The sequence below is a fragment of the Oryzias melastigma genome, linkage group LG1, assembly GCF_002922805.2.
Source record: "Oryzias melastigma strain HK-1 linkage group LG1, ASM292280v2, whole genome shotgun sequence".
In the NCBI taxonomy this organism is placed as follows: domain Eukaryota; kingdom Metazoa; phylum Chordata; class Actinopteri; order Beloniformes; family Adrianichthyidae; genus Oryzias; species Oryzias melastigma.
The window spans coordinates 12,734,322-12,752,497 of record NC_050512.1 but is presented as its reverse complement, the minus strand read 5'-3'; the positions used below and the strand labels follow the sequence as shown (position 1 = coordinate 12,752,497).

The window sequence follows — 18,176 nt, the reverse complement described above, 5'->3', positions numbered from 1 at the left end:
TCTTCTGTTTTGCTGTCAGTAGAAGATACTGATCCACACACCCACAGTGGCCTCTAGTGGTTGTTAGTGGAAACAATTGTTAACAAATATATGAGTCACATTTCTTCATTTTTTAAACCACATACAAGTTACTCCTGAGTATAAGTCACGATACTAATCTAAAATGAGTTTATTATCTAAAAATATAATCCCCAAATTTCCCTTTTGTTCTTTTCTGTGATCAGAGACAAAGCGCGTTCCTCCCCCTGTGTCCCCGAAACCACGTGGGCCTCCAACAGCACCTAAACCAGGAAAACCAGCGGTAGGCTCCGTGAGTTCAAGTCCCGCTGCTACGAGCCCGGCTGCAGCCAGCCCCACTCCAGCACACAAACCTCCCTCTCCTTCAACTGCTGCCCCACTTCCAGCCCCTGACATCCCCTCTGCCCTGTCCCTCTCTCCTGGGGTCATTCCCACTTCTCCCTCCCCGGCTCAGAGTCCTTCCACTCCTTCGCCGCATCCTGTCAAGCCTCCTCGTTCTTCCATTGCTGGTCTGTCTATCGACCTGCTGGGAGGGCGAGAGGCAGAGGAGGAGGAGGAGAGGAGGAAAGAAAAGGATCATAAGACGCAAGCACAAGAGGAGGAGAGGAAGAAATCAGTGGATGAGAGCCCGGCAGTGGAGAGGAGGCCGTCGAAGGTTGAAGGAGCAAGAGAAGTTAAAGAAAGTCAAGAAGAGGAGAGCGAGCAGGAGGGAGAGGCTGAGCACCGGTTGGAGGAGACCAGTGCCTCCTTAGCTGCAGCTCTGCAAGCTGTAGAGCATCAAATCAAAGAGGAGGACAAGCAAAATGAGTGAGTGTTTCCTTTTAATAAATGTTTGGAACTTTTTTGCAGTGTTTGCAACTATTTGGGGATTTTTGTTGTTGTTGTTGTGAAGTCAAAGAGTTTCCTCTTGGCTTCAAAGTATAAGACCCTCGTGTGTGAAGCTGTTTTTGTACACATCAGCGTTTCAAGTGCCTCAGATGTAAGCATTTTCCTATAAAGACACTGCAGGGTCTAAAAACAGGAAACCCCAGGAGTTTAATTCATGTCAAACAATAAAGTGCACCAAGTATTACACTAAATTGTAGAGTTCCATCATTCTCCATGGAAATAAACTATAAACAGCTCAGTGGCCTTGTGGTAGAGTGTCTGCCCAGAGACTGGAAGGTCATAAGTTCAAATCCAGGCTGAGTCATACCGAAAACTCTAAAAATTGGACTCCCTGTTTGATACTCAGCATTAAGGGGTTGAATTGGGGAGTAAAATCACTAAATGGTTTCTGTGTGCGGCTGTGTCTGCACCTCACCCCTCCCCCAGGGGACGAGTCAAATGCGGAGAACAAATTTCACATACCCACTGTTTATGTGTGACAATGGATGGGACTTTAACTTAAAAGGTAACACGACAGGACAGTTGGAGGCTGACTCTACTCTCAGTCCAGATTTGAAAAATGCTAAAAAGCCTAAGAGTGGTACTGAGCAAAGTAATGCCAGTATCTTTCTGATTTTTCTCCTCTACCTTCTCCCAAGGCAGACGTTCATGATCCAGACGTAATGGGATCCGTGTCTGTGTTGTAAAAGGACGCTAGCATCATAGCTAATAAAGGCTAACGTATTAAGCAAACATTGCAGAGTGAAACGTTCATTGCAAATCCCATCACCAGGAAGATGTTTGCTAGATTCAATGCTAATTGCACTCAACCACTGACACCTGACTTCCAAGTCCACTGGAAAGTTGTGCAAGCTAGTAAATTTTTGACAACCAAAGGCAAAACGCCTACGAGCCATGCTAAAGCTAACATGATAATGACCAAGCATTAGGGAATCAAAACTGGACAAAAATGGGCTTTTATACTGGAGCTGCAGTATAACTTACACCAGTTGACCAATCACAAAATTCAACTGTATTATCTCATTTCAACCTGTAGGGGGCAGCACACAGACAGTTTTAGACTAAAATTTCATAACTTAAACAAGTTATTTTAAAATCTCAAAAATGTTGGAAGGACCAACAGACAGCACTTTTAAAGCCCTGTTTATAGAGGTCAACAGTTGATTTAGTGTTTGGTTACCCTTTAACTGGTTTGTCTGATACTAATCTCTTACATTTCATTCCATAGCTCCCTTTCTGACAAAAAAGCCTCCGCCTCCATTCTGGACGACATCGGCAGCATGTTTGACGACTTGGCAGATCAGCTGGATGCGATGCTGGACTGATGTGTGATATTTCTACCAAGCTCCTCGTCCCCCATCATCTGTAGGTGTAAGAAGAAAACAACGCTGAGAGCGCACGTTGGAGTCTGCATCCTTGTGTTTTTTTGTTTTGTTTTTTTTTGCAAGTGCTTCCTAAGTAGCCTTGTGCAGAACTGAGGATGGAGTTCCTCTCTGTCTGGTGGAGTAGCTCCAGCTGCAACCTCCTCCTGCTGCTGCCGTGAGGAGGCCACTCCCACACAACTTCTAACCTCTGCTGCCCAGCGTGTCACCGCCGCCCAGCCTCACAGCAGCTGTGTGGACCCAGAAGCACAATTATTTTGCTCATCTTTTTATTCCAGCTGACTCTGACAGACGCAAATGGAGACAGTCCAAGCGTATCGCTTGCAAAAAAATAAGCACATTATTTATCTGACAAACTAATAAGCAGCCAGATAGATGAAAAAAAAGCAATCTACTGAGATGCTGGGGTGAAAAAAAATCAATACCACACAGAAAGAGGCTGTTTTCTAGGTTTGTCTCACTCCAGATGAATTGTAACCTCTCTGTCTCCTCTGTATGAGTGGAGCTTTGTGGTTAGCTGAACTTCCTGACTCGTGCGTTGTTTCTGTTGTTGCTGTTGCTGATCTTGTTGTTGTTTCGAGTGTGTACTCCTTGCTCAATGTCCTCTCATTCATACAGTAGTGGCTCTAAAGATCTGATCTAAAAGAAAAAAAATATTTAAAAAATTGCCAAGAGTTTTAAACACACAGACATGAACTTCCCATCTTTAAATGCTGCTGCCGGTTGGCTTTGTTGGTGTCCGGCTCTGGTTATGAGCCGTGGAAAGGATTCTTGATGCACACACAACAAATACTGACATCCACCCACATTTGTGCAAGCACACCTATGCAGTATATCTCTTTGTCCCGCTGCAGTGAAGTGTTTTTAAAAGATACCCCTGACCTTCAATGCTTTCTATAGTACAGTTTATAAAACTATATAACAGGTTACAGCTCCCTCTAGTGTCTCCCAATGAAACTGCATTCAGTCCACTCACCCTCTGTCTTTTTCTCTTGTGTTTTGTCTCATTAACTCTACAAATCTCTGTGCCTTTGTAGTGTTTTTCATATGTCCTTTTTTATTGAGTCTACGATGTTTAGGAGTTTTTATTGTCTCCTTTAAGCCCTTTTGTGTCTGGAACCTCAAAAGTAGCTTTTAAGTTAAGCTAGGAGTCCCTTTCTGATCTCTAAAAATCAAAGTGCGTGTCCTCCTGTAAACGTAGAAAGGCCGTGTATTAGCCCATTAAAGCTGTACGACGCTGGCTCCACTCCTCAAGTTCTCAGTGTTTCCCCTCATCTATGACAAACTGTGGATCGAACCCCAGTCTTCATCCCAGTGGAGAGTCGACTTGTATTTTTATGCTCTTTGAAAAAAACAAAGATATATTTGAGTGACAGATGATTATATGTGAATAACAATGTTGATGAGGACAATTCTACATGTTGATTGGAGCTGAATGGATTTAGCTTGTACATTTCTGGTTGAGCTGTGACGGCTGTTGTGCCGTGGTTGGGTTTAGGTTGTGTTTATGCTGTGATGATGCATTCCTGTACAGCTGTGATCAGAATAAATGTATAATTAAATCTTGCAATATTCTTTTAATGTGTTTTATTATTTCCTGTGTATGTGTCTTTTCTTTTTTCTCCTCCCTTAGACCATGAGCTCTTTGGGGTGATGCCTCAGTTGAGTTTAGGGCTTTTCAGGGTATGAAGTGCAAGCTGCTGTCCAGGTGGGTCATGGTTCAAAGATGGAATCCAAAATTGAATCTAAATACAGACACAAGTTATCCTATTTCAAGTTATCTGAAGCGTAGGTCCTCTATAAGTTTCTGCTTTACTAAAAGGAGGATTTAGAAAGGTCACAGATCTTTGCAGGAAGTCCACCAATTTCAAAGATTTAACAATAAAACCTGAACTAATTTGATTGATCTGAATTTAGCTATCAGAGCTACCTTAAGTTTTATGATGATCATCTATTGGTCTAATGTAAAAGCGTTCCCAGTGATGCTTTTTTTAAGGATTTTTCAGTTTTTAGCCCAAATTAAAACCGTTGTTTTCTAGAACATAGTTTCTGCAAAGCTACAGAAGTTCATTAAAAATTTGCTTCTGAGTTGTTGGCTAGAAATAAGCTTGCCCTCATGTCCCATCATGCATCTGTTCACACCATGGTTTACATGCTCTCCCACTAGCTTACAGCCCCACAAAACCCAGAACAAAGTGCTACAAAAATGGCAACCTGTATTGGAGCTATACATTCATACAGTTCTGAGCCAGATACCAGCTCAGACAAGGAAAATGAAGAAATACATGGACCAATTTATCTATAAATAGATGCATTTTTTTTTCCATCTCATTTGGTACATCGGCAGATTTCCTGAAGAGAAGACCAGGCGCTCAGGAAGTTCTCCATTCTGGTCAGTTTCTGAAGGTTACTTGGACTCTGAGATTCTCTCATCTTCTGTAAATAAGAGCACTTTGAATAACACTGCTGGAGGTAACAATTGTTATTGTTGTGTGTTTTGCAGTAATCAGAACTGCAGATCCTCCATTCCTCACCATCAGAAGAGCATCATGAGCTGCTTGTGGCCAGACAAGGACATGACCTTCACAGGGAAGCAAAACTCTGGACATCCTCTTGAAAGCCACAGTTTTCCCTCTGCTGACAGGATGCTGATGGAGATCACGGCTGGCAGCTCTGATGCCAAATCCTCTTCAGTGATGTCTTCTGCTCCCAGCAGCTGCTCCACATCATCTGACAGATTTCTTCTATTGACTCGTGGCCCTACATTCCTACATTCCTTCAGCTGCTTGAAGGGCTCAGATGTGTGGGTGTAGCAGTCTAAACCACCCTACTGGCAGACTGTCTGAAGTCTGGGGGCCAGAAGTGACTTTACTGACTTAGCATCTGTCCTGAACTCTCTGGTTGTGAAGCTGAGCTGGCAGCAGTGACTATGAAGGAATAAAATCATGTTTTCCACAAATGTACTTCAGCAGCTCTTTGTATTTGGTTATTAAGAAGCTGCTGAAATGAAGAGCTAGGCTCAAGCCTAGAGAAGAAGAATCACGGAAAACTTCACACTAGACATCATCCTGTCTAGAAAAAGCATGAACATTTGTGTTCTTCTAGCTTTCTGACACCAAATACAATTTTAATCGTTGTTCAAAATTCAGGTGTAAAGAAAAATAAAAGCAATAAAGACATTTCTTCTAAACTAAAATCTCTCTCACTTCCAACACATTTCAAAGTCAAGTAAGATCTAAAGACGATAAAAACTAAACTAATTTGAAAGCCAGAAAAAATACATTTGACAAGAAACTGCTGTTTAATATTGTAAATAGATTTGTTATATCTATTTTTTGTCTATTTTTCCTGTTGGTGTTTTTTTATTAGTCAAAATAAGCTGATTAATCAATCCTCCAAAATCAAGATGAATTCAGATTAAAGCTCCCATGTGAGCAATAAATAAAGGAGTTCTTTATAACACGTGTTTTAAATGACCTTTACCCTCTGCAGAGATTTGTTGCATACACTAGCTAAACAGGCACAACTTCATTGGTTATCAAAATTACCCACATTTTATAGAGTTTTTTTTTATCAATAATTTGCTTTAGAAATTAATAAAGCAATTAACTTTCATGAGGAATTGACAATACCCAATACGTAAAACAAAGTGATATATAGCTCTCATGAGCATGTTTTCTGATTAATCCCACAGTTCAGGATTTCATTTCTATTCTTCAACGATGTCATGTGACTCAACAAAACCCTGTGACCAGCTTTGAGGAAGTGAGTTTAGATGGAAGTCCTGGTGAAAAAGTAGCTTTTGTAGCTTCTTCCGGAGTTCTTTGTGTCTTCATGTGTTCCCACATGGAGCTGGCTGTGCTTCTGAAGTTGATGCTGTGTCTCGAAGTGGCTGCTCAGTTTGAGGTATATGGACAACAGCAGTGGCCCCGCCCCCTACTGTTACAGGTAGGGCGTCTGCGGTGCCAGGTCACGTGACTTAGAATTTATCCGAGTTCTTTCACCATGGGGGGATTTCTCTAGTATACTTAGTACCTACTAGAAATGTTCTAGGGTGTTTCATTGAAATGAAGGGTTGTTAACTGATTAGATGATATGCTTGGTTGCTGAACGTGTTTGAGTAAAGTTCCCTTAAATTGAACTCTGTTTATTATTTCCAGGCATTTTTGTGGACATGACATATATTACTTCAAAAATAACATGTGTTCTCGTGTCCTTAACTTCTCAGTCCTTCAAGGGAATCGTGTATGTGTGCAAGTATAAGTGTCTAAAAGCATTTAGGTGGAGCAGAGCTGACATGTAATGTGCTCAACTGGAGCAATGTGAGGTTCCGCATCATGCTCAAGGATGCTTTCATACATGAGTGGGACACCTGTACATACATACATAAATAAACATGTGTAAATCAGAATAAGAATACTTTATATTTTTCCCAGGGGGAAATTACCCCAAATACCCCAGACAAAAAGCTTCAAAATGCAACAAACAGAATATATTTTAAAATATATATATACATAAGTATATGAATGTAAGTGCATGTGCACATATTTTGTTCTGTAAACATCCATCCATCCACACTGCAACTTCAGTGCAATCGGTACTTCCAGCAAGAGCAGCTGCTTTCAGAAAGTTGCTTTTTGGCAATAGAGCACTATCCAGCGGCGCTGCCCACCACTGAGAGAATTTCCCCATTGTGGGAGTAATAAAGGATTTTTTTTTTTTGATTGATTAAACACGTGAATGAGGTGAGCATTCAGTAGACAGATGTGATCGAAAAAATCCAGTGGTTTTCCAGAAACAAAACTTTGTTCAGAATCATACTATAAATAAAGAGCCTGATTTAAAAGGCACAGATATACAAACACCACATTACCAGCCTGATGGGACTTTCTCAAACTGCAAAACCTCTCACTATAACACCCATCGGCAACAACCGAATATCATGCAAAAAGAGACAAAAACTGCCCACATTAACAGGACAAACGAAAGCATGATGAGAAAGATAAAAACTTTTTGAAATGCAACCTTAAATATGGAATTAGTTGGAGGATAAAACACATTCAATGTCTTTAATTTACATGAACAATGTTGGCAATCATGTAAAAACTACAACTGACATATATATAAATTTAACTGTTTGCCTTTTTTTTTCAATGCTTGGTTTGGCGGAACGCGCCAACCAGCTTACCAGCTATGGCAAGCGGTTTTCCTGGTGATTATTGACCCTATTGGTAAGTCATTCTACTAAACAACCTGTAGAAAAATATCAGAACATATCTGCTGACATACTTTGATGTATTGTGTCTGTGTTTCATGTTAGTAATGTACATAGATGAATAAAAGTACAGTTAACATTTTGAGTTGCACAAAAATTGAGTTTTATTTTCCAATTAGACATAGGAATCCCCATGGACTGTGATGGTTGCAGACGATTTTGTGATTTTTTTACTGAGAGCAGCCATGAAACAGTGGGACTGAAGAAAAGACAGGAAGCAGAGCTGGAGGTAGCAGAGATGAAGATGCTGAGGTTCTCTTTGGGAGTGACCAGGATGGATAGGATCAGGAATGAATCCATCAGAGAGACAGCACATGTTAGAGGTTTTGGAGATAAAGTCCAGACTGAGATGGTTTGGACATGTTCGGAGGAGAGACAGAGAAGATATTGTTTGAAAGATTCTGTGTCTAGAGTTGCAAGAAATAGGTCTAGAGGAAGACCAAAGAGGAGGTTTATACAAAGAGGAAAGGATGCAGAAGAGGGTTAGATGGAGCAAACTCATTGGCCGTGGAGACCCTGAAGGGAAAGCCCAAAAGGAAAAGATGATTTAAACACACAGGAGAAAAATGTCATTATCCAGGGAAACGTTATAAACTAAAAAGTAACTTTAAAAAAGTGCATTAGCAGATGAAGATCTACATGTCCTCCACAGAATTTTCCTCTTCATCCAAATATTTCTTCCTTGTGTTCCTGTACAGCATTTGTTTTATTTATTTTTTTTCATCTTTTTAAGGTTAGGACTTTTTTTTTACTGTTTCATCTTGGTGACCCCCCCCCCAAAAAAAATATTTGAGCTGGCTTTGTCATTAGTTGTTCCAGTTTTTAAAATGTACTCTTACATTTAAGTGTAAACTCGTGCGGTTCATAGCGCACCCACGTGAAGAAAAGTGCTTTTTAGCGAAGGTCAGCTTTGGACCCTTCTGTTTGGAGGATGACTGTTATTAAATGATATTCAGATCTTAGATGGGGGGTATTCGATATTCCAACTTAAAATGAAATAAAAATAAAAAATAAAATAAAAAACACGTGGGGGCTATTCAATAGTCCAACTTAAAATGAAATGAACAATTCAAAAAAAACATGTGGGGAAGGCATAGGCTGGTAGGGCCCAAGTGAGCGTGCTTCACCTGATTGCACATGCTGATGCAACCATTGACCGACGGCTCGGCTGAGTATGCCTACCAGTCTGACCTGCCATCCGGTCAGACCTGCCCGCCTTCCCTGCTACTGATCCCGTCAGCACTGAGGATCAGTATCACACGGAGCAACTCCCAGCGCTAAGAGAAGCTCAAGGTGGGTTTGGTCACGATCGGTATTTATACCCATCCTGTTATCAGACTTGTAAACACATGGTTTTGTTCCCAGTGCGTTTTTGACACATTTGGATTATATACAATATGTCTGTTACTTTTAAATAAAAATAAAGAAAAATAAGTATGACTTTAAAGGTTTTTTTCCTTTTACAAAAATAAATTTTGAGCCGCAGTGCATGCTGGGAAGCGTGACGCAATTCCGGAAACCTAGTGATGTTCAATTTGCCTTGCTCCGCACTTACTTTTCTTCAAAAAGTTGTGAAAACCAACCTGACTTTGTAAAGTTTACTTTTGAATATTTTTTAAGATCTTTTGTGGTCGCCATGGAGAAAAACGTGAATATTCGTCTGCAGCAAACTCCGACATTGCTGGAGTTAGCTCGGGCACTAGCTAACGGTGGCCACGACTATTTAAAGGATGCTGATGGTATGGTGACCGACATCTTTGAGTTACAATTACTCAAAGTAAGCCACCTGTATCAAAGACAAGGCTCAGAACCAGACTGCATCCTCATCTAAAGATGACATAGCCACAACTGTTGAAAATACAGCAATCTCATACCGCATTTTGTGGTTATCAGTGGTTGGAAATAGTGATGTCTGTTTCGAGGCGTGTGTGGAGCATAGACTGTATATAAAATAACTGGACAGAGCAAGCCCCCCTACTTCCGTGTTCCATATAGGAAGTACCACCGGGTTACAAAAAGTAACCCATTGACTGTAAAAATAATGGACTTAGCGAGCAATGAGGTCCCCCATTAGAAATGCATTACGTCCTCTCCTCACGAAAGTAGGCCGCCACTTTCACCGTCACTTGCTGAAACGGATATCACCATTTGCAACCCATCTCCAGCGATTTGTCTGAGTCATAGCTGAGTCATGGAATCTACAGGAAGTACTGTCACCAATCAGGAGTGAGATTATTGCAACCATCCGCCTCTTTCCACGCCTCGACCACGAGACCGCGGGATGTAAACAGCTTCTACTTTAATAACGGCGGCTCGGGAGAATTGTACAAGTCATTGCTGAAGCCTTTGAGGGAGAACCATTCCAACATTTGATTCTGTCAGCGGTCCTTTTTTTACTTACATTTATTCCTTTTTGTCAAGATAAGAGGAGCATTTGGGTTACGCTGCTGACCCCCTCGCGCGCAGTCTCTTCACATGCACGGCCACGTTACCGTCTTATCAGATGCACGTGAGAAGCGCGTTCAGCGGTATTTAAAATAAATAACCATCCTAACAAGTGAACAGCTGGATCTTTTTATCTGTTTAAAAATACGTCCAGTTCCTTTCAAGTTTGTCTCGCGCTCCTCAGACGGCTGCATCTAATTCAGGCTGAAGCTGGAAAAGTGCGGCGAAGATGAAACTTTGGTTGGTGATTTTATGCGCATATACGCAACGTATAATTTATAAGCTACAATCAAAACAGTGAAAAAAAGAAAAAAGAATGTTAGACAAAAAAGTCCAAAGCACATAACCTCAGACGTGAAATCTATTTCTACAGAGTAAATCCTCATCTAAAAATGTCGACAGCATGCTCCTCTTGTTGTTTCAAACTGCTGCATCGGTACATTCCATTGAGGAAAACAACAGTAGGACAATGATTGGTACATTGTTGAATTGTAAAGTAGGTGTTAAAAGGTCTTCATGGACCGCATTGATGAAGTCTGCTCCCATTGGCTACCCGTCATCTGTCACTCAAACCCCCCAGACGGTCGACGTCAGACCCACAAACACTTATTGAGCCATCTGATTGGTCAATTTATAACTCTAATAACTTGAGATAATGGAAAAAAATATTTAAAAAAAAATTAGGATTAGAAAAAAGAAGTTAAGCAGAAAGCAGCAGAGGAAGAATGATTATTCTGACATATAAAATGACTGAGAAATAACTGTCTGTTTCTCAATGTAAGTCAATGGGACTTTGGCCTTTTTGCAACCCAGTGGTACTTCCTATATGGAACACGGAAGTAGGGGGGTTTGCTTTGTCCAGTTATTTTATATACAGTCTATGGAAGAAACACAGAGGGATGACTACAGAAAGATAAGAGCCACAACTAAAGTTTGCGGGGTTAGGGACTGGGTTTCACTTGTATTTTTTTAGAGCTCATTTTATTGGCAGTCAGTCACAGTCCACCTCCTCCTTTGCGCTAAATTTCCAGCATGTGGGCTCCAGTTTTCCGGGCATTCCTGCTGAGCTGCAGCCTGGAGCGACATCGTTCTCTGCATAAGTCCACAAGTAGAAGGTGTGCAGACACCACATCTGACATAATGCTCATTTTAGTTTAGGTTTTTAAATTGTCTTCTTAAGATGTTGCACAAATAGATTTCTTTACAAAACATAAAAATCCTACAATATCAACCATGTATTTATGTTGGCTCTAACTGAGTTATAATTGCATGTTTTAGAAAACTCTCAGCAATATTATTCAGATAAATGGGGCCCTTTGAACTACTAAATGTCTCATTCCTGGTTTGGATGGCCAATTTAGACCAACAGTAGTCGACAATTTGAAAAATGGGCAGAACATTCTATCTTCTTCTTCTTTTCCTTTCGGCTTTTCCTTCGAATCTGTCTCCTCCATCTAAGCCTGTCTTCAGCATCCTCCACTCTAACACCAGCCACCTTCATGTCTTCATTCACTGCATCCATAAACCTCCTCTTTGGTCTTCCTCTAGACCTCTTTCCTGGCAGCTCTAGACTCAGCATCCTTCTACCAATATATTCACTGTCTCTCCTCTGAACATGTCCAAACCATCTCAGTCTGGCCTCTCTGACTTTATCTCCAAAACCTCTAACATGTGCTGTCCCTCTGATGTATTCATTCCTGATCCTATCCATCCTGGTCACTCCCAAAGAGAACCTCAGCATCTTCATCTCTGCTACCTCCAGCTCTGCTTCCTGTCTTTTCTTCAGTCCCACTGTTTCTAGTCCATTCTATATGGGGTCAAAAAACCCTGGAAGGTGGCAAAACACCAAAATAGGTGGTCGTTACCAATGAAAGGATCAAAAAACGTATTGTCACTGATTTTATTTAGTTTAAAAATATTCTTTTGTAATTTTTTTAATGCGTAAAGAAGCGTATATTGATGATTTCTTCATTTTGGTCAATAATGATGCTAATACTGACTCAAAAATCAGTATTAGGCCCTGTAGCTCCGGCCCTGCCTCATACCTGAGGCAAAAGAAAAATGAAAAACCCTCAATAATGACCTGAATTTCTTGTGTTTAACTGTATAAACAGGCAGGATCGGTAAAAAAGACAAATTCATCTTCTCTAATGTTACATATGAAATGTTAAAAAGAAAGATGAAAAGTATGAGACATGAAACTGCAGAACTGAAAGAGTCTTCTGCCACCTAGTGGAATCTCCTCAGACTCATAAAGTTATAAAAATCCACATTTAAGCTTCTGAAAAAGTACTGATCAGGCTGCTAAAGCCAGAACAGACTTGTTTTATGGTTGTTAGAACTATAATCCTGCAAGTATTGGTGCCATTGCTGTTGGATTCACCAATAGGTTCATATACTTTGATACCAAATCTGTAGAAGAACAGACGCCATCAACTGGTCTTCATTTTTGAGACAAATCTCAGCTTTTTCAAAAGTCTAAAGAACTGATGTGGCTGAAGTCCACTTATGTTTATTTCCTGTATAATATTATCATAAAAAACATTTAAATAAATAACCAAAGTGGGAATATAATGAGAGCTTGTTGCAAATCTGATCATCTACACATAAAATAACATATTTCACTTTTAGTAATTTCACATTAATGGACAATTTCTGAACATCCTCAAACGTATTTGATGACAGCTCCTTTTTTCACACAGAATCCAAACTTTTGAAAATCTAAAATAACAGATTTTCAACAACAAAAAAATAGTATAAAATCAGGTAAACTTTGCAGATGTATCTTATTATGTTTATTTATTTTTTTTTACAAAAAATATAACACATTTTAATTTTGTACATGTTTTTACATTTAAATCCAGCATAACACAAAGTAAACATCTGTAAAGGAGCAGAGCGGCGTGGATGTTTTTGTGTTATTTTGTTGTGTTGAGTTGTCGAATCTCGTCGACTCTGTTGTGATGCAGCTGGAAGGCCGGCGTGACCCAACGACCACAGGAGCACTGATCCCCACACCAGCTGAAGGAGCCCAGCTTTGATCCACACTTTGGACAGAGCAGCTAAACGCACAAACAAAAACACAGATGGAAGAAAACGACAACAACATGTGATTGAATGAATGAATGATTGATTGATTGATTGATTGATTGATTGATTGATTGATTTCAAGCATAGATTATGAAAAATTCAGGACAAAACACAATTATTTTAAACTCATTACAGAAATAATGAAATGTACTGATTAGAAAATAGAAAACAAATAAAAACAAAACACACTTATGTCACATTTGGTTCATTGATTTTTGTAATTATTAACTAAAGTCAAAGGGCTGCACGGTGGCGCAGTGGTTAGCGCTCTTGCCTCACAGCGAGAAGGCCCCGGTTCGACTCCCGGCTGGGACCTTTCTGTGTGGAGTTTGCATGTTCTCCCCGTGCATGCGTGGGTTTTCACCGGGGACTCCGGCTTCCTCCCACCATCCAAAAACATGCTTCATAGGTTAATTGGTGACTCTAAATTGCCCCTAGGTGTCTATGTGAGAGTGAATGGGTGTGTGATTGAGGCCCTGTGACGGACTGGCGACCTGTCCAGGGTGTACCCCGCCTTCGCCCATCAGTAGCCGGGATAGGCTCCGGCGCGACCCCGAAAGGGAAGAAGCGGTCAAGAAAATGGATGGATGGATGGATAACTAAAGTCAGTAGAGTTTGATTTATTGATTGAAAAGGAGTGGGAGGAAGCGAACTTATATAATCCAACCCCTAATTAGTTACTTCATTTTACACTTTTGCATAATTATGTAATCTGATTCTGATCAGATCAAATGCAAGTTTTTTTTTTTTTTACTTTTTTTTTTAATTCCCAATAGCAAAGTGAAGTGCTTGTTAATTATTGATTAATCTCTTAAAACACTATTTCCTGATTTCAATAAACAGTTACATCAATCATACATCATCTAACTTCATGTAAGTTTTAAAGTAATCATAGGATAATGTATTCTCTATAATTTATTATCTTAATGTAATTTTAGAAAAAGCTTTATTTAGGGCATAAACTTGTTTAACTAATATGCAGTGCAAAAGATCATTTTTACTCCAATAAAAATAAACGATACAGTTTTATGTTTCTACCTGTCCGTTCATCACTCCAAGTAAGGCTTGTTCCATCCACTGTACCGGCTCGATGAAATAGGACGTACACTGGACCTCTCCTGAACAACAACACACACACAGATTCATTCATTATTTTATTAAAAAAATGATTTATTTTTCTAGAAAATATCATATTCAATAAATAATGGATATACATGTACCACCCACTAACAAAGAAACAAGTATGTGAATGGTGCTGAAACGAAAAGCCTGGAGTGGAATTTGCAGGATTTGCACCACTTTAATTTTTCACTCTGAGCTTGTACCAACTGTAGGTGGCAGACGAGTGCTAGTAAGCAGTAAATACCCCCAAAAAAGGATCCCTTCCTGCTGCTACGTGTGTGTTTGGTGTGTAAGCACCTTTTTGCTGCATTCACACTGACCGCATGTGGTGCGTTCAAGAATGTGCTCTACGTGGTTTTATGAATGCACGTCCACCTGGTGGTGTTCACACCGGACCAGCCCCACGCACACACAGGTAGCGACAGGGAGAAAATTCTCCGTCTTTTGTGTTTTTACTGTTCATCCGTGCTTGTCCGCCTCCTACAATAGGTAGAAGCTCGGTCCACAAAGTCAAGGGAGTGCAAATCCTGAAAATCTTGCTGCAGCTTTTTTATTTTCCTATCTCTGTTCCTTTAAATGTCCCTCGTGGAGTCATATTAATCCAACTGGGAACAAACCGCAATAATTAACTATCTCCTTCATGATCATGTTTACAACGGGTGGTACTTCCGTGTTTTGAAGCAGATGTCACCCACACATCTCCACCAAATCCACGTTACTGTAATTTGTACGTAGAGCCCATGGCCAGACTTAAAAACTTGTGTAGCCATGTGCGATCATGAGCATTCTGGAGAAAAAATCAGCAAGATTTGCACCACTTTGACATTTCACATCAAGTCTCTTCCAACTGCAGGTTGTTGTAGGCAAAAATAATTTTAAAAAAGTCTCTCCCTGCTTGTCCCGTGTGAACACCATGGGCTAAATGTGTGTACTAGAATGCACATTTAGCGCGTTCTTGGGTGTGCATCAGTGGAATACAGGAATGTGGTGAATGAGTTTGTGAGGTGGGCTGGAGTTAATCACCTGCTGCTCAACATTGACAAGACCAAAGAGATGGTGATCAACTTCCAAAAGCAACAACCGTCTCTCCAGCCCCTCAGCATCTCAGGCAGGGATGTGGCAGAGGTGGAGGAATCCAAATACCTGGGAGTAATCGTTGACAACAGACTGAGCTGGAAGACCAACAGCACAGCTGTGTACAAGAAGGCCTGCAGCAGACTCTACTTCCTGAGGAAACTGAGGTCCTCGTATCCATCATGGATAATCCTCAGCACCCTCTTCATCCTGCGCTTGACAAACAGCGGAGTGTCTTTTCTAAGAGGTTAAGGCAACTTCGCTGCCACACCAACCGCTACAGGAGATCTTTCCTGCCTCGTTCTATCAGACTATATAACTCATCAGCCTTGTGCCACAGATAAACCCACTGGATGTCTGTCTGGAAAGCTGTTAAAAGTTTGGTGCTCCCTTAATTTTCTTAATTTTAATTTTTTTTAATTTATTTATTTTTTTAATATTCACTGTTGTTTGTCTGTCTGGTTGCTTTTTTTTAATGAGTCTGTACACAGTGCTGCTGCAACGTGCAAATTTCCCTGGCAGGGATCAATAAAGTATCTTTGTCTTATCTTATCTTTTCTTATCTTGGATCCCTGGTGTGCATGTAGCTTTACCGGAGAGGTTGCTGGACTTCTTATGACTGAAGGCTGAAGCTCCGTCGCCTACAGGATGACTGAGGATGCTGGAGCTGCGGAACAGAGTTCGTCTGAGGAAGAGGAAGTGGACGTTAGCCCCAAATTTCACTGTCTTATCTGTTTTTACCTTAAAAAATTGGGAATTTTGGACACATTTGTTTAAACAGGATGTCAGAAAATACATTTAAAATGCATTAAAGCCCTAAAACTCTTTAGAATAAAAATTGTATGATAATTCAAGCACTCTGATTGTCATTTTTAATATTTGTAAGCAGTCCACCTGCACTTCCTGCATCTGTATGACACCTCGGAGGAGCTGGAGAGGGCGGGGTCATTGGCAAAAATATCTTTTGGGACTTGCTGCAACTCTGCTTATGCACATATAAAAAGAAACAAAGGTTTAAGAGAGGAATAAACTACTGGTGTTCAACCACAACAAAGGTTTGCTTTACCTGGATATCTCTCTGCAATCTTGTTCAGTCTGTATTGTTTGTACAAAGCACTAGACGTGTCGACCTGACAGAGCATGGACTCATACAGCTGCAGCTGCTCCTCAAAACCCCTGTTGACCCTGAAACACACAACAGACACATTTTATCTATACAATTTACATTGTTAATACTGTTTTATCTTCTACTGCTGTCTAGATAACAATGAACTTATTATTATTATTATTCACAAACTTATTTTTCTGAACTAATTAAAAAAAGAACATGAAAATAGTCCCCATGGAACACTGCTTTACTTATATATTGTTTAATTAACTTCATAGCAGCAGTTTAATCACTTAAAACATATACATGGATTTTGCTATGACTCTAAATGAAAGTTTCTGAATTTTCTAAATGTTCCGTATTTGGGGAAAAGACACCAAGTCTGTAGTCTTCCGTAAGACTGATGTTATTCGCACATATTTGCATGCGACCGAGCACAAAACTTCATGTTGGCGACACGTAACACATGCGCATTGCTTCATTAATTGTATCTATTTTAATATTTTTGTTGGCTCAGCATGTTTAAAATGAAAGATAAAAATCCCATAAGCTGTCAAGCACCTATGTGTGAGAAATTTGTTCTTTGCATTTGATAATTTTATTTTAAGGGAAAATGTGTTTTTTATGAGCTAATGATGAACAGCACATTGGAAGAACTTTTAGGGTTTGTTTTTTTACTGTAATTTCTCAAAACATATTAGCATCAACATGAAATGTCCATTTTCACAGATATTTTCTTACTTATAATGCTGACAAAAATATTTAAATAAATATACATTTTTAACCTAGCACAAACAAAAGACACAATTTGAATCATATTAATGTTTTTTTAGACTTTTAACATCTATTACACAAACTTTTACAATCTGCAGGGAGAGAGGGGTTGACAAACACTTACTGCACCTCTTGTTTGACACTTTTCAGTCTTTGGTAAGCCTCAGTGAAGGTAAGATGGTGTTTCTTCATTAAATACGCAGTCACAATGGTGGCGCTGCGGCTTCGACCTGCTTGGCTAACATGCAAAAACATTTTTTTAAGTATCTTTGGCATTTTGTGCTTTTATGTGTCATAATGGACAAAATGAAGTTGAACATGACTGCATAAATTCAAGGTAGAACACATGAGAAACAAAAAAAGGGAATAATGACGCCATTATTGACTCTTTCTTACCAGTGAACCAGTGCAGCCCCGCCCCCTTTCACAGCCTCATCAATGAACATGTTGCAGGCGTCCATGTAACTGAGCAGGTCAGACGTCTCTTCATCTAAAGCATTGATCCACTTTGTGGTGAAGCTTCCTGTAGCTGGAAGCTGAGGACCAGGATCCACAGAGTCCACAGACAGGATGTGAGAGACAGAAGCTGCAGAAAGCGCCTGGCTGTCGTTCAGGTCAGCGACAGTGCCGATGTACACTCCTGGATCTATGAGCAGCATGACTTCAGGAAAACACACAACCACAAAATCAAAAGGAAGAAAAAAGTAAGAGAGATTGCTCAAACTAAATCCAGGGACAACACGACGAGTTGTGGATCAGATACTATGAAGAGATGTTGTAACTGGTCTATTCTTTTCCAGGACTAATGTTTAACATATTTCAGCTGCACAGAACTTTTTGGCATTTTCAATCATTTGTTATTTGTTTCAATGAAATGGAAATAATTAATTAATTAATAAAACATCTTCAAAGTCATAAAATAAATTGTTGGCTTTCACAAAGTTAATAATCAATATTTGTAAAACATGTCTCTTACTCCTAATTATGAGGCTATAGTGTA

At 40.0% G+C, this 18,176-nt stretch overlaps 2 protein-coding genes across 6 annotated transcripts in view; one reads left to right on the top strand and one right to left on the bottom strand.

Annotated features, from left to right (window-relative positions):
• The window catches only part of si:dkeyp-9d4.3 (caskin-1), a 47,473-nt gene extending 43,615 nt beyond the window's left edge, over window positions 1-3,858 (top strand). For all 3 annotated transcript variants that reach the window (XM_024259486.2, XM_024259485.2, XM_024259487.2), the window contains 2 exons: window positions 225-825; window positions 2,135-3,858. In XM_024259486.2, the coding sequence (XP_024115254.1) occupies window positions 225-825; window positions 2,135-2,231 (698 nt within the window). In that variant the 3' untranslated portion in view covers window positions 2,232-3,858. The remainder of the gene's footprint in view (window positions 1-224; window positions 826-2,134) is intronic.
• An 8,917-nt stretch (window positions 3,859-12,775) lies between these two features.
• Window positions 12,776-18,176, bottom strand: part of LOC112137260 (dual specificity protein phosphatase 12) — a 10,863-nt gene continuing 5,462 nt past the window's right edge. For 2 of the 3 annotated variants that reach the window (XM_036211966.1, XM_024259488.1), the window contains exons 2-8: window positions 17,573-17,837; window positions 17,301-17,414; window positions 16,361-16,479; window positions 16,189-16,276; window positions 15,888-15,979; window positions 14,137-14,216; window positions 12,776-13,070 (exon numbers count right to left, since the gene is read on the bottom strand). In XM_036211966.1, coding sequence (XP_036067859.1) covers window positions 12,927-13,070; window positions 14,137-14,216; window positions 15,888-15,979; window positions 16,189-16,276; window positions 16,361-16,479; window positions 17,301-17,414; window positions 17,573-17,835 — 900 coding nt within the window. In that variant the 5' untranslated portion in view covers window positions 17,836-17,837 and the 3' untranslated portion in view covers window positions 12,776-12,926. Of the gene's footprint in view, window positions 13,071-14,136; window positions 14,217-15,243; window positions 15,364-15,887; window positions 15,980-16,188; window positions 16,277-16,360; window positions 16,480-17,300; window positions 17,415-17,572; window positions 17,838-18,176 lie in introns of all 3 variants that reach the window. The other variant, XR_002917512.1, reaches the window with a different exon arrangement.